General features: G+C 44.1%; 3 protein-coding genes across 3 annotated transcripts; 2 read left to right on the top strand and 1 right to left on the bottom strand.

The window, feature by feature from the left end:
• The first annotated feature begins 3,369 nt into the window (after nt 1-3,369).
• On the top strand, nt 3,370-4,210 carry F4822DRAFT_419409 (uncharacterized protein). Its single transcript, XM_051459609.1, has 2 exons — nt 3,370-3,764; nt 3,820-4,210. Exon 2 carries the CDS (start codon nt 3,894-3,896, stop codon nt 4,104-4,106), a length of 213 nt encoding a protein of 70 aa, XP_051310100.1. The 5' UTR covers nt 3,370-3,764; nt 3,820-3,893; the 3' UTR covers nt 4,107-4,210.
• Nucleotides 4,211-4,447: 237 nt separating this feature from the next.
• Nucleotides 4,448-6,334, bottom strand: F4822DRAFT_419407 (GPI-anchored wall transfer protein 1). Its single transcript, XM_051459608.1, has 2 exons — nt 5,949-6,334; nt 4,448-5,883 (listed from the first exon to the last, which is right to left on the bottom strand). Exons 1-2 carry the CDS (start codon nt 6,054-6,056, stop codon nt 4,498-4,500), a joined length of 1,494 nt encoding a protein of 497 aa, XP_051310099.1. The 5' UTR covers nt 6,057-6,334; the 3' UTR covers nt 4,448-4,497.
• A 202-nt stretch (nt 6,335-6,536) lies between these two features.
• On the top strand, nt 6,537-8,729 carry F4822DRAFT_419405 (uncharacterized protein). Its single transcript, XM_051459607.1, has 2 exons — nt 6,537-8,152; nt 8,208-8,729. The coding sequence occupies exons 1-2, from the start codon at nt 7,144-7,146 to the stop codon at nt 8,405-8,407; spliced, it is 1,209 nt and encodes a 402-aa protein (XP_051310098.1). The 5' UTR covers nt 6,537-7,143; the 3' UTR covers nt 8,408-8,729.
• The last annotated feature ends 4,632 nt before the right edge of the window (nt 8,730-13,361 follow it).

The raw sequence follows: 13,361 nt of genomic DNA, 5'->3' as shown, positions 1-13,361 counted from the left end.
ATCGACCATTTTCATGCAGGTACGGTTTAAACTAAACAGCGACAGGTCCGTCTGTGATCCAGTATCTTATCAATTAAAGTAGGTACATATGTATAACGAACCATTCGTTACGGCAACATTCACCGAAAGCTTTAAGAAGCCAGTCAATTGGGTTGAAACTTTTAGAGGTATAAGCATAAGTTTCAAGGTTCTTTACGTATATCTACTTAAATACTTGTACATACTAAGCGAATGCAGCATACGTAATTGGTCAATAAGAAATGTACATATGCATCTCTCACAAGCATTTTTATATCTTCGGCACCTGGAATTTAATATAATCAAGTACCTAGATACCCTAGTACTTATTTAAATCCCCAGCTTCTTTTCCCTCGACATCATAATAATAAAGAGTTATATATGACCTCCTTCATGAATCTTACCTTGTTTTGACATTATGCCATTGGAACCACTAATTTATATTTTTATTCAATGTCCGAAAATAAAGACACGAAAAGAAAGGGTTACGTTGCGCGTATCTCGGTATGCAGAAGGAGTGCAGCAGCGTAACAGGACTCATTCCTCCGGTATTCTCTGATCCATTAGACCAGGATGTCCGGGTCTATCTTCATCATATGTTCACTTATATACGTACGTAAATCTGTTTAAATAGAGATTAGAGCTGACAGGTTAGGATTTATATGGTGCCTATTAATAAGATAAGATCATAATTGACATGAACATATAATACAATGCATTTATAGAAACAAAAAACGTCGGACAACCAGAACAATATACCAAATAGGTCAACAGCTGTTTTTAATACCTACCTAGATACCTAAAGCATTACCCCAGCTGTGCGTAGCCCTGTAAGTGTACCCAACACTTACAAGTCAGGTAACTCACAACGGTACAGTACAAAACAGAAGAATCTCGTTTCCAGCTAGGTACAAGGGATCCCGCTATAAAAGATCCGACCCGCTGCCGTCCTTTTTCACTCTCTTACGCACTAAGCTGGAGAAACAGAAAAGGTGGTGTCTTCGAATCACAGGGATGATGGAATAATTGTTTTAGTTCACGAACAAACAAACATCACGACTCCCGAGTCCGGGCGAAGATACCGAACATATAAATGGGCAAAACCTCGCAATTGATTCTGAAACGGCAGGGATAATTACGTACCAGGGTCTAAATAAGCAGAGGAGTCCGTCCCGTAATATGTCATTTTTTTCTTCAACTCCCAATAACGGAAGCTCTTGAGCTTGATCGGACAAAGTCACATCATCAATTACATCCATGATTATACCCATGATTTGCCATAGGAAACTAACATCAACAGTCTTCCATTTAGCTTCTTTTCGCCTTCTTCGTTCCAGCCTCCCTTGTCACGACAGAGCAGTTCTTAAAATACAAGATGCAAGGCTGAACTGAACCGTGTCTCGATCTCTATACTGTATCTACGGAGTTTCTAATTCTTTTACCCTACCTATCTAGGTACCTAGCTACCTAGTCTCATTCTAATCTCGAACAATATCAACCATTATGCATACCTAGGTAGGAAACATGGGAATACCAATGTTTCCCACTAAATACCCACCTCTCATTACAGTTGTTCAAGCACATTTATTTTCTCGCATATCGCCGTTGCTACTTGTGGCTTGGTCGCGATTATGGCCTGTTTTCGTTGTTCAAGGGCTTATTGTTTGATGTTGTGGTCGCGAAGACAGCGGCCATAACAAACGAATTTTCGCGACGATCATCTAGATACTACAATCGGAGGAGCACTCCTTTCAGCCAAGTTTCACTAAGGCTATGACGAAAATGAAAGCCCAATAAATAAACAGGATTCCGGGCGCGACGCTGACCACCAACCCAATTAAAAACAATTCGATATGCCACCAGTCTCCTTGCGAGCTTTTCGTACGTCGTCCACAAGCATCTACATTGCGACTTAAGTATGTATGTACGTTAATACATACATATAACGAATGATCCCATTCCAAACTTTTCAGCTACGGCATATAACAATGGTCCACTAGGCTGATAGGCTGAGAAGATCAGATCTTCTTGCATTGACATCGGAGATGACCTTTCATGGGTACCAGACAGGGGTCAAAAGAATAGTTCTTAGTTTATTAACTCTCCTTGAACTATTCAAGTATCTAGGGGCACGGTCTACCAGCGGTTAACCGAAACGGGCTCGAGTCTCAAAAGAGCTCAGACCTCGCACCATTCATAGCGTACGGTACTTTTATCCGCCTAAAGATCGTCATCGTCGTCCACCGGGTAGACCTCATTCGACTTTGCCGCCATCCACACAACCAGTGAAGCCACCGAGCTATTTACCAAGGAGCTCCCTTCCATGCATGAAACAATGCGGGAGTACAAAGACTTGGTAAATGATTCGTGCGACCATACCATATTTTAAGTAACGGATAATCGAGTCAAGTAGCCATAAATCCGTGCGCAAATCGAATTGGTCCCAAGGAATCTAATATCTAGGATTATATAATTAGGGATCTTAGCCAATTGAAAAGGGAACATTGAAATAGCATATTCATGCTCTAGAAACAGGCTTAATTGAAATATTGATATCAAGTACCTTCGAGTAAGGTAGGAACTTACTACGATACACATCCACCGGAAACATGCTGGGAGAATCAACTAAACCAAAGCTTCATGATCCAGAACTGATGTTTGGAGATTAATTAAGCCCGAATGATATTAGTATTATAACATTTAGTAAGCCATCTCTCAAAGACCCTTAATAACGGGATCGTTCAAAAAAATAAATTGGCGTGGGGAACCCGAGAATTATGGCTAGCTACACGATCATCCGGGAGTGCGAACCTTTCGGATGATCAATCTGATACATAGATTGATATCGTCACTAATACGCCTCGAAGACGACGATCACCCGCGATCCGATCTTTCCGCCGATTTTTCCTAATTACTATTAATTCAACCTGCAGAATGAGCTGAATGACTAGACACTTGCTAGATGAGTAATATACGTTCAGAGGATGCAGTGATAGAAAGAGTGCCTCACCACCTACCTACTCAGCAAACATTGAGACTTCTTAATCTGGACTCCAACTATAATATCTTGGAACGACCCCAGATAGAAGGGGTTTGAATGGAAATGCCTCTAATATTCTCGGGTATCACAAGAACAGTCCCGATATTATCACATGGGAAAGCACCCAACATAATAGCGTAGGTAGGAAAATGTCTCAGCACACGGACTGAGAATATATGATACTTAACCCTTAAAGTAAATTCGTACTACACCCCATCAGCCCCATGCCATTTCATTCTCAAATAACAATGTACAATGGCCTTCTCCGTCCTAAATACTAGGTAACCATCCCCAAGATTTCACCCGTCCATGTGAACAAGGCTTAAATTTTACCACGTTTGAAATTCGAGTTACCTAAGTACTAAAGCTCATATTCACCCGCCTCATCACAGTCACACAACATGTGCATAATATCCCTATCTCAATTTCGCATATGCGTCTACCCATCGATCAGTCACTCCTGATACGAAAAGGAAAATTGAGATACTACCACAAAGAAAAATATACATCGCACCGAAGACAAAGCATCGCGGTAACGGGAATGAGGACGTCATGAACACCTAGCCATCCCATCACCCACCATCATGGCGCACCCGAAGACAAGGACTACGGTCCAGAACTTATTTCTTCTTGTTGTGGGAATATAGTAGAATAAAGGGATTACGATGTGCTTTCCCAATTGGATACCTTGATGGACAATTTCAAGGTGATACTCTGCGATGTCTTTGTTAAATTGTCCCCCATTGACGAATAAGGACTAGAACAATCCAGATCCCGTCCCAACATGACATCTAAGTAGTATACGAACCCTTATACATAGGTGATCCAGTGATATATGCACTGCCTCATTGGTGGCAAAGGAATCGTGAACCACCCGCCCGGGAGCGGGGAGTATATCGACGATACGAACAAGGAAATGCCATACCGAAACGTTAAAAAGGTAAAAACGTACAACACCAGGGATTCGCTGATCGTCACCGACCCAACTACTAGTCTAGCAATATCTAGCTTATCAAGGGGAGATCGGACGGGATCCCGAGCTTTCTAGATTATATGGTCGTACGTGATAGACCATTGTATTGATTCCGTATATATATTGTAAATGTCGACACATACACGTAATGTGGAGAGAAAGGGGGTCGAATAGGGGGGTGGTGGGGTAAGAAGCTATTGCTTCAGCTAAGCTATAGCTCGGGACCTGCGAATCTGGATTTGTAGGTGGATTGGATCATAGGATAAAGAAATCTATGACTTCTGGGTGAGTCTGCTAACTTATTCCGGCAGATGAAGAAGATGGAACCGAGATAGAGGATGCAATCTTGAGCATTCCGCGAAATGTTCGATGTGAATAACGTATAGTTTAAGTAAATAATGGTAAATCGGGTAAGATGCAAGATGGTAAAATATTCTTATTGATTTCTAATTGGTCTATACTTAGCTCACAACTTAATGGATATATTCCATGAATCAAGGGCAACCGCAACCGTCGTCAACACGGCAGCATAGCCCACGAGTATTGCCATCGTGATACCTGGCCCGACATCCAACGTAGGTACCGTCATATTCACTAACCCGGTGAGTAGATTTGCTAGTAAGAAAATGGCCAATCCATTCCTATTGAATGATCGCAACACCCTACTTGTAGCTGTCTCATACGCCTCACGCTCCGTCTTCGCATCCGTAGCATTATAAAATGACGGGAAGAAGAGGCTCTCAATAGCACAACATGCTAATAACTGAGCCGAGTTGAACGCCGCAATCCATAGGATATAAGGTAGATTGGCAAGTCGACGAGAGACGTCCAAACCTGCCCCATATGTGTAGTTCGTATTGAAGAAGTATAGGACAGTCCAGATAGATGTCCATACGGCCATCGTTAAAAGAAGGGTCACTCGTTGCGTACTGTTACTAGTTCCACTACGTGGATTAATGCTTCTGGGCAATACAAACATGCCGGTATCCTGGCCGGCTAGGAATATGGCAAGATATCCGAAAAAGCTGCATATACCTTCTCGGTTCATGGAGAAGAGGTCTGTTCGTGGCGCCACAAGAATAAATGCTTTCAGACTTGTGCTCTCTAGCACAACTTGGTAGATAACCCCGATTAGTATAGCGAGTGCTGCATAAGATGGAATGATCTTCAAGGCTGACTGGAAAAGTGCAACGAAAGGGGGCAGAAAGCCTAGCGTAAAAAAGAAGTTCCAGTGGACGCCGTATTCGGTGACATGTTCGGCGTAGTCGATACCTTTAACGCTTATGAACCGGGCGATGCCGAGAACCAAAAGAGGAAGCGAGTGGCGCATCGAGTATAGAAGTCTCTGGGCCAACGGCGTCCTCCGACCCTCAGCCCTCTCTTTCAGAACTGGTCGCGCAGCAACAACACCTGCTGAGAAGACGAATGACCCCACACCCACGTCCATCAATGAGGTACCCCATGTTTCGACCTTGGCGAATCTACGAGGAAATAGTCTAAAATCCACGGCCAATATTGCTAGACATGTGGTAACCAACATAGATCCTCGATATGTCGTCAAGAAAGGCTTCGTGGATAGAACGCTGAGTGTACCGGGTGATCTTTGCGACTGCGCATTGGGAGGGAGCTTGGGCTTCTTTCGCGATGCGGCGGGGTTTGGAGGTAGCGCATAGACGAATATGGCAGGAACAAGAATCAGGCCGGAAAGTAATAATGGTGTGTTCGCGTAGAGCGTTATGGATAGTAGTATAGCCACGACATTTAGGAGGAAATCGACCAAGAAGCTTAGTGGTCTGTACGTTTTGAAAAAGGATTGGCGTGCTTGCAATATAGACCATAGGGTGAAGGCGATCTGGCGATGGGGCTCAAATTAGCAAAAAATCCTCACGATGATTGGATATCGGATCCCTCGCGTACAGGTCCAACAGCAGTCACACAATTAATTTCAGCGATCGAGCCTCCTGACAAGTTGGACACGAAGTCCTCCTTCATCTGTTTGTAACTAGTCGTCGTATTGGATCCCATTTTTACCCTTACGCAAATTGCAGGAGTAAATACGGAATAAAAGGATGAAACAATTTATTTAGATATACTATCGAAAATCGAATGACATCGCGACGATAAGAAGGGGGGGTTAAGGGAGATATTTGAACAGATGTCAAGTCGATATCTGATATGTTGTCCTTTAAAAAAAGTATTTTTTTGGAGGTCAAAGTTCCGAGGTGATTATTTGGAGCTTGAAATTGAAACACCAAGGTTTGAACGGAGTGAGCCAATCATGAGCAAGGAAGCTCTATTTTGTCATTACATAACCTTTCACCTTACCCTAGCTCCCGTCCGTGAGGTCATAACGCTAGCTGGGCTTATGTCAACCTACTATGACACTATCGAGTATTATGTCAGCAGCTATTATATAGTAATGAGTTATATATATGAAATGAGATATCGTTTCTATGCAAATAGAAGGTATCAATTATTGATTTCTTCCTCATTCAACTCATTCAACTTTCACTTCTTCGACAGGTCAGCTTTGATAAACTTGTTTGAGACGATTCCATTCAAAATACAAAAAATCCTAGTTACATTTCCTGTATAACTTGATCTATATGAAATGTGGCAATGCAAAATTTCTTTGTTATTCAATCTAGCCCAGGAGAAAAAGCCCGTCTCCTTATTCTCATTATTCAGCTGTTTAAACATTCAGTCATCCACAAGGTAGTAGGTGCAAATGACAAGAATCTCGGTCATTTCCTTTATTCATCCTATCGAGACGAGTCGCATAAAGATACCATATCGGTCTTTCTTCTTCGCCACGAGCAATAATAAACGTTGCGAAACCCCGATTGTCAATATGTGTCAACCCTTTGATTTAACGAACCGCGTCAGCCCCCCCCCCTTTCAACAACCAAAAGGTCCGTTTACAAAAAAGGCTTTGTACCTTTTACCTATTTGATAGAAAATGTTCATAAGCCAAGTCCTGCAGTGGAAGGTTGAATTATATCCCTGCTTCTCAACAGTTGTTTTTTTACAACCACCAGAACAGTCTTATGAGAAGAAATATTTTTAGCTTCATACGTTACTTATCTCGTACTTAGGTTAATTCACCCTACCAATGACAAGCGATGTAAATGTCTCGAGACGTCTGAGTCTCGAGCCCTTGTGGACCAGCCATCGTAGTCTCGGAGGCGCCACGAAGACGGTGTTTAGGCCAACCCCCATAAACGTCAACCTATCTCCGTCACCCGTGTCACCCAAAAGCCTCCCGGGTCCGAGTCCAATCCATCCCGCGTCCTACGATGGTTCGATGCGAAGGCAAGATAGAGCATTAGTCAATAGTCTTGATCACAGAGCGAAGCATGTGATCAATAACTCGGCACCTCTAACTCCTATTGAAGAATACTCTCCGTCCCCCCTAGTTGCGCGGCTCGAAAGGATCAGCATATTACCACCAATGAGCATAGCGCATAGTTTGCTGACACCCGCTTCACCGGATGTTGAGCCGCAAGGGGACTATCAACTCTCTTCCGAAAGGTTTCGGTCAGTAACTACGCGTGATGGTTTATTAGCTCCTCAGGATCGAAATCCTAGCTATTATGCCACAGACAGTAGCAGCTTGTCCCCTGTCTCACCACGAAGGAACTCAGCGCAAGATCAGCTTCGAACTTGGGGTCACGTCTATTACGGCAATGCCAAAACAGCTGACGCTTTCATCATCGCTCGATCTCTCCGTCGGCCTAGTAACGGTTCCCAAGCTGAGACCAAGGGGCTAGAAGTCAGAAAGCTAGCAGAAATAAGCAAGCATGATGCGCCGTTAGGGAAACGAGTAACGGTCCGTGCAATCGTTCGGCCTCGAGCTTTGGATAAACCTTCCTTTCTAATCCAGAGGAACTTCAACATAGAGGAGCTTCGAGCTACGATACCTGATCCTCCTTCACAACTACCAATCCACAGTCCAGGTGGGCTAAGCCCCTTACCGGTGTCACCCCGTAGTGGAGTCGCCATTCCTTCGCAAACAAGAGCTAGGCGATCAAGTAGTGTGCGTTCGGGCACATTACTTCGGGCAGGCTCGAGTAGCTTAGATTTGGAGAGTTTGATAAGAGACGCGAAAGCTGTACCTATACGTAAGTTGGCTCATATTGCGGACTGTGGTGAGTTGATACTAATGCAACTATATAGACCTTCGGTATGCTCGCGCTTATCTCCCTGTTGTAGCGGCTCTATTGCAGTCTGGGCATGTCCATGAGGGTGATGTCATATACCTACCTATGCCTCACGCCGAGGTATGGCCGCAGACTGCACAATACGTGTACACGGGGCAAGGTGAGCTGACAGAGGCAGTTAAGGAGAACATATTGTACCTAGCTGGGAAGGTTTAATTCATTACTTCACGGTGCACGTTTTGCTTTCTATTATGAGTACACGAATTACTTCGTTTTCTAGGGAATTCAGGATATCAAGCAAGCTTGGAGCTGGTAACATCGGGTAAAATAAGGTAAGTTGGTTAGCACATGGTAAGGGTGAAGGCAAATTTACCCAAGGAATGAGAATACCACGAGCACATAATGTGTAATGGTCTTATGTATTTATTTCAAAATTTCCTACTTTGTTACTATCTACTTTATGAAAGGTCCAGGAGAGCTCATATACTTAGTTACCTAGGTAGAATGTTTTATGGGCTTTATACATACCTTTAGTCTATATATTGGCTCGTATATATTGGAAAGTGCAATATGACAACCTTGCCGTAGTATTTCTTGTGGGATATTACCGCCAATTCACCCTCTAACGAAGATCTAGCCTACCAGATATTACACTAGCAATATTCGATGTGATGAAAGCCCTAGAGACCCCCCTATTCAGAGTATAGCTAGCGTAGACAAAGCCACAGCAAAGTAAAGCTTAGACTTAGCTAGGTGGATAATGCATCCATTGTCAAACATTCCAGATTCCTCTTACGTAGATGTGACAGCGGAATTGCAGCGCTTGATGAAGAGATAGCTTTGTCTTTCTCGTTTAACGACGAAGCGAGTAAACCTCTATCAAATAGTTCCCAAGCTATTTATAAACACGGCTTCTAAAATCGGCTTGCATTTCGGTGGTACTCGCCATCGAGGTTGTGTTTGTGGGTTTTGGCCCCAGAGGCGCGGAAGGATCGTTACATCTTTTGATCTTCGACTTCACCGTGTTAGTCAAAGACATTCTGCGAGATTGGCAGCTAGATAGTGGCAATTATTTTTATGATAAAGGTGAAGAGTTAAAAAAACAGCAATTATACCCGATGTTTGACCCGCTGTATGTATTGCCAATATGAAACTGGGCTTAGTCCTTGTAGTATAACCACGGGAAATGCCATTGCTTCGGTTGGCCAATGGTAGGTTGGAGAATTTCGTGCTTGAAAGGTACGGTTTATTGCATGATATTCTCAGTTCATTTACCTATGGTAGGTCCAGCAATATGGAATATGGCCGTGGCATTTAGGATGATTGTTTTCAACTGTTGGCGGGGAGCTTATGATATATAGAATCCGTCAACTTTCCAAGCCCAAAGCAAATATTTATTAATCTTCTCATAAATGTCTACTATATATCAAAATATTGGAGAAAAGAATAGATTCACGGCCGTATGAATTTACGCTATTCTATTTCCTGCATTGGAACCCGTCAATTCGTTGCTGCTATAGGTCATGATAAGAATGTTTGTGATATAACGACCGTTACTCATAAACCACCACTAGCATTCTTTATCTATAAAACAATGGATGCCTCGATCTGACGAATGCACGTATATCGTATAATATTCGCTCCCGAGAAACCTCACAACATCATATTAAGGCTGAGACAGCTATCCACGGTACCTAGATCTTGGAGACAGGGAAGTATGATAAATGGAGATCTAGCCTGCAGCTAACAAAGGGGTCCAAAACCAAAAAGGGTCTTGAACTGAGACGAGACAAACAAAGGAATATCAATTAAGGACATATTACCATACTATCTTGGCGGAAATGACATGGATATTACTAAATAACCACAAAACAGCTTATCACGCAATACTGGACATCTATGTCAATTAGCGGGACTACCATGTATAATATCAATCTCATCTATAGAGGACTGAACCCTGTCTACTTAACGTTACGTCTCTACCCGGATTACCTAAGGCACATTAATTTTCCACGAATTCAAGCTTAGCGCGGGGGTTTAAGAAGATACGTCCGATACGATAAATCCGTTCGCGAGGAAAAAGCAATAGTAAAGGGGGTACAGGCTATACCGGGTCTAGGTAGACAGGCGCCAGGTTTTAAGTGAACCGCATCGTGGGTAACATACTAATAAACCTCGGCGGTAACGAGGCGGCGGACGGATATGCTTCCCCAGATTGTTCTTCGGAGGTCTAGATCGCGCTCTAGGTCTATCTAGATCTCGCTTGTTACCCCGTCTGAGCGTCCGCAGTCCGTGAATCTGGGTCGGCTATGATAAGCTTAATGTCATGATCAGATCACATTGCCTAGCCTATTGTAAGTCGTCAGCGCTCTCGAATGTGTGTGGTACCCCTTATCTGACGACATCGTCGTACCACCGTTAGATAGATTTGGGGGAAGCTCCGAGGCGGCGCCAACGTCGCGTCTGACGGAATTTCTCCCACGTTCTGCCTGATGGGGCTAAACTTATAAACTTGGCACTTATTTTTTTTCTTATGATGCTTTGATTGCCTAGGCATAACATTTGAAAAAGCCTGAATGACCTGTGATAGCATACGTATTTGAAGTAGAACCATTGAAGAAGCAGTGGGACTAGCCGCTAACATCAATAATGGCTCCATCTCCGCTCCACGGAATCCACCGGAGGGGCGGGACGATGGTGCTGATCTTCCGTGGGTAGAAGATCCTCTCTTTTACATTGTACGAACCAAAAATTCATTAACGTAAATCTGCATGTTGAGTGTGTAACCATGAAAGAACGATATAGGTTCCTGAAATTGGAGGCTAAACGGGAACATTGGTGAAGTCGAATCAAATTTGTCCAAGTTTCGAATAAGGGGGGTTGGATGGGGGTACGTTATTAGGCAAGGTACGGGCGCCCCCAACTTATGTATTAGCATCAACCACCTTCCCCCAATCCCGGGGGCTTGTCTTAGTGCCTTAGTGCCGTAGTGAGGGTGAGGGTTACACCAAGGACGGTTACGTCGATGGCTCTACGCCTCTTCCAATCTGAATTTCGTGCATGACGCCCGCCATGGATCGACAGCGAGAGATCGACAATGCCAGGTCCTCTCCAGAGACAAGGTCCGCTACGATACTGGAACTTGGCGCCTATGGCTTCTACTTCCGGACCGGGAGGTAGCACGCTAAAAGGCGACCTTAAGTACATAGAGGTTACTCCTTTGGGCTGTTCCCTTTAGTGGATTGTACCTCAGAAGTAACCTCTCACAACCCATCTGTACGTCTAGAACTACATATGTAAACGCAAGCGAAAGGACCTCCGAAGGGATACGAAAGAAAGTGGCATGACTTTAACGTCCTGTACCTATCGCGAGGTCAATGTGGTTATTCTTTACCTAGATTAATGCAGGCGACGACTGATTTATACATACGCATATGAGCTACCTGTGTACTGAAAAGTGATAGGTAGGTAATTTCCTCGCCTGTGTGCGTACGTACCCCAATGTAGGGAAGAGGGTAACAAGTACACCAATGTATCGAAGTACGTATCAATCCAGAATGCACAGGCCGTACATGTATTGTCATGTATCTTCACGGGGCACGCGAGGACTACTTACCACGTTGTGTCTCGGATAGGAAACATGACGCCGGCCGCCAAGTAGACCTGATCCTCCGAGACAATCTCGATCGACCAGTCTCGCACGAGGTTTATTGAGATTTCGAATCCAACCCTCTCCATTCGTTTTTCTTGTCGTCATCATGACGGTCCTCTCGCAGCTGTTGGGACAGGTTGGAGAAAAAAAATATATTTGGTAAGGTATATACGATATCTCACTTGTCAATTCCGCTTCGTATGCACTCTTGTCTTATTAACCGCTGTGTTATGCGTTCATAGTCTCTTCCGAGCTGTACATCTTCGTGTTTTCCGCTGCGATATCGCCAACCAACTGCATATAGGATGCCGGGAGATAAGTTCGACAAACCGCACGGTACATGAAGGTATTGGCGACACCATACCAATTCGAGAGCAAGCTAGAGGGGTTTCGATAGATAGCGTGGACGCACGCGAACGATACCCCCCTAAAAACTATCTACCCTGCCACCCACCCTTATTTGTAAAATCGTGCATGATCGAAGACGCAGGTCCAAGAGGATGTGGTTAAGCGCGGCTCGCGAGGTTGCAAACCGTCCAGGGTTTTTTGTGTGGTTCATGATTTAGCGCGGCGCAGTAGTACACAATGGTGTTCGGTAGTACTACATACGCTACTATGCTGGTGTGGTATGTAGTACTTGACTAGTACTGTATGCTGTATAGCGCGCGCACAAGAGTGAAAAGGGATGGGGGTGGTACCTAGGTAGGCAGTGGTAATACCTGTAGTGGTTGTTCCCACACACTCATACCTAAGCGGTACATGTTTAGGTACCTAGCATATCCAGAAACCCGTACAGGCTAGTAAGCGCCTAATTGATTGCCTAGGTACCTAAAAAAAATTAGCGAGGAAGGGGAACAAGACCCGGAGAGAAAGAGGGTGTGGTGGTGCTAGAGGTGTCTCAGCCCTGGGAGATAGATGCTAAAAACTGGTGGGCTGCCCCTGTATGCCCTGTATGGGACATCTGTAAAAGAGCTAACAAATCCACCGTCAACCATAGATGTATAGGATGTATAGTGTTAAGATCGACATTCGTAGTTCGTCATATATGCACCTTACATATATACATAAGCATAAGGCAGAATACTTATGCGACCTAACTTCCACCCTTCTTACCCACACCTATGTAACCTATTCGCTAGCATAGTGTAGTATGGTGCTTAGTCCACTGATGTGATCGTCGATCGAGGAGAGGTCCTTGGAGAGATCACTTTGGGATCTTGAACTAGCAGGGTTCTAGTGATTCATTTGCCGGGATCTCGTGGTAAACTCAACCATGGCTGATAATCTCTCGTCAGCCCTTTTCTCCATCTCGTTTACCTGGTTAAGCAAGAATCCTTCTCACGCGAAAGTCGGGAAGAACCAAGATCGGGGGATCGTGACTTATCTCGCTTTTTTTTTTCTTCTGTTCCCGTGAACATGTATTACTTAAGTCCCGCTCCATAGCCATTCTCGTGACATTTCCTTCATAAATGTTGACGTCGTCTTCATCCGTGCCCCCCCCTCTTATTCTGGATGAAA

Source organism: Hypoxylon trugodes, assembly GCF_022578975.1.
Source record: "Hypoxylon trugodes strain CBS 135444 unplaced genomic scaffold F4822scaffold_10, whole genome shotgun sequence".
Lineage (NCBI taxonomy): Eukaryota > Fungi > Ascomycota > Sordariomycetes > Xylariales > Hypoxylaceae > Hypoxylon > Hypoxylon trugodes.
This window is presented reverse-complemented; position numbering and strand designations above follow the sequence as displayed.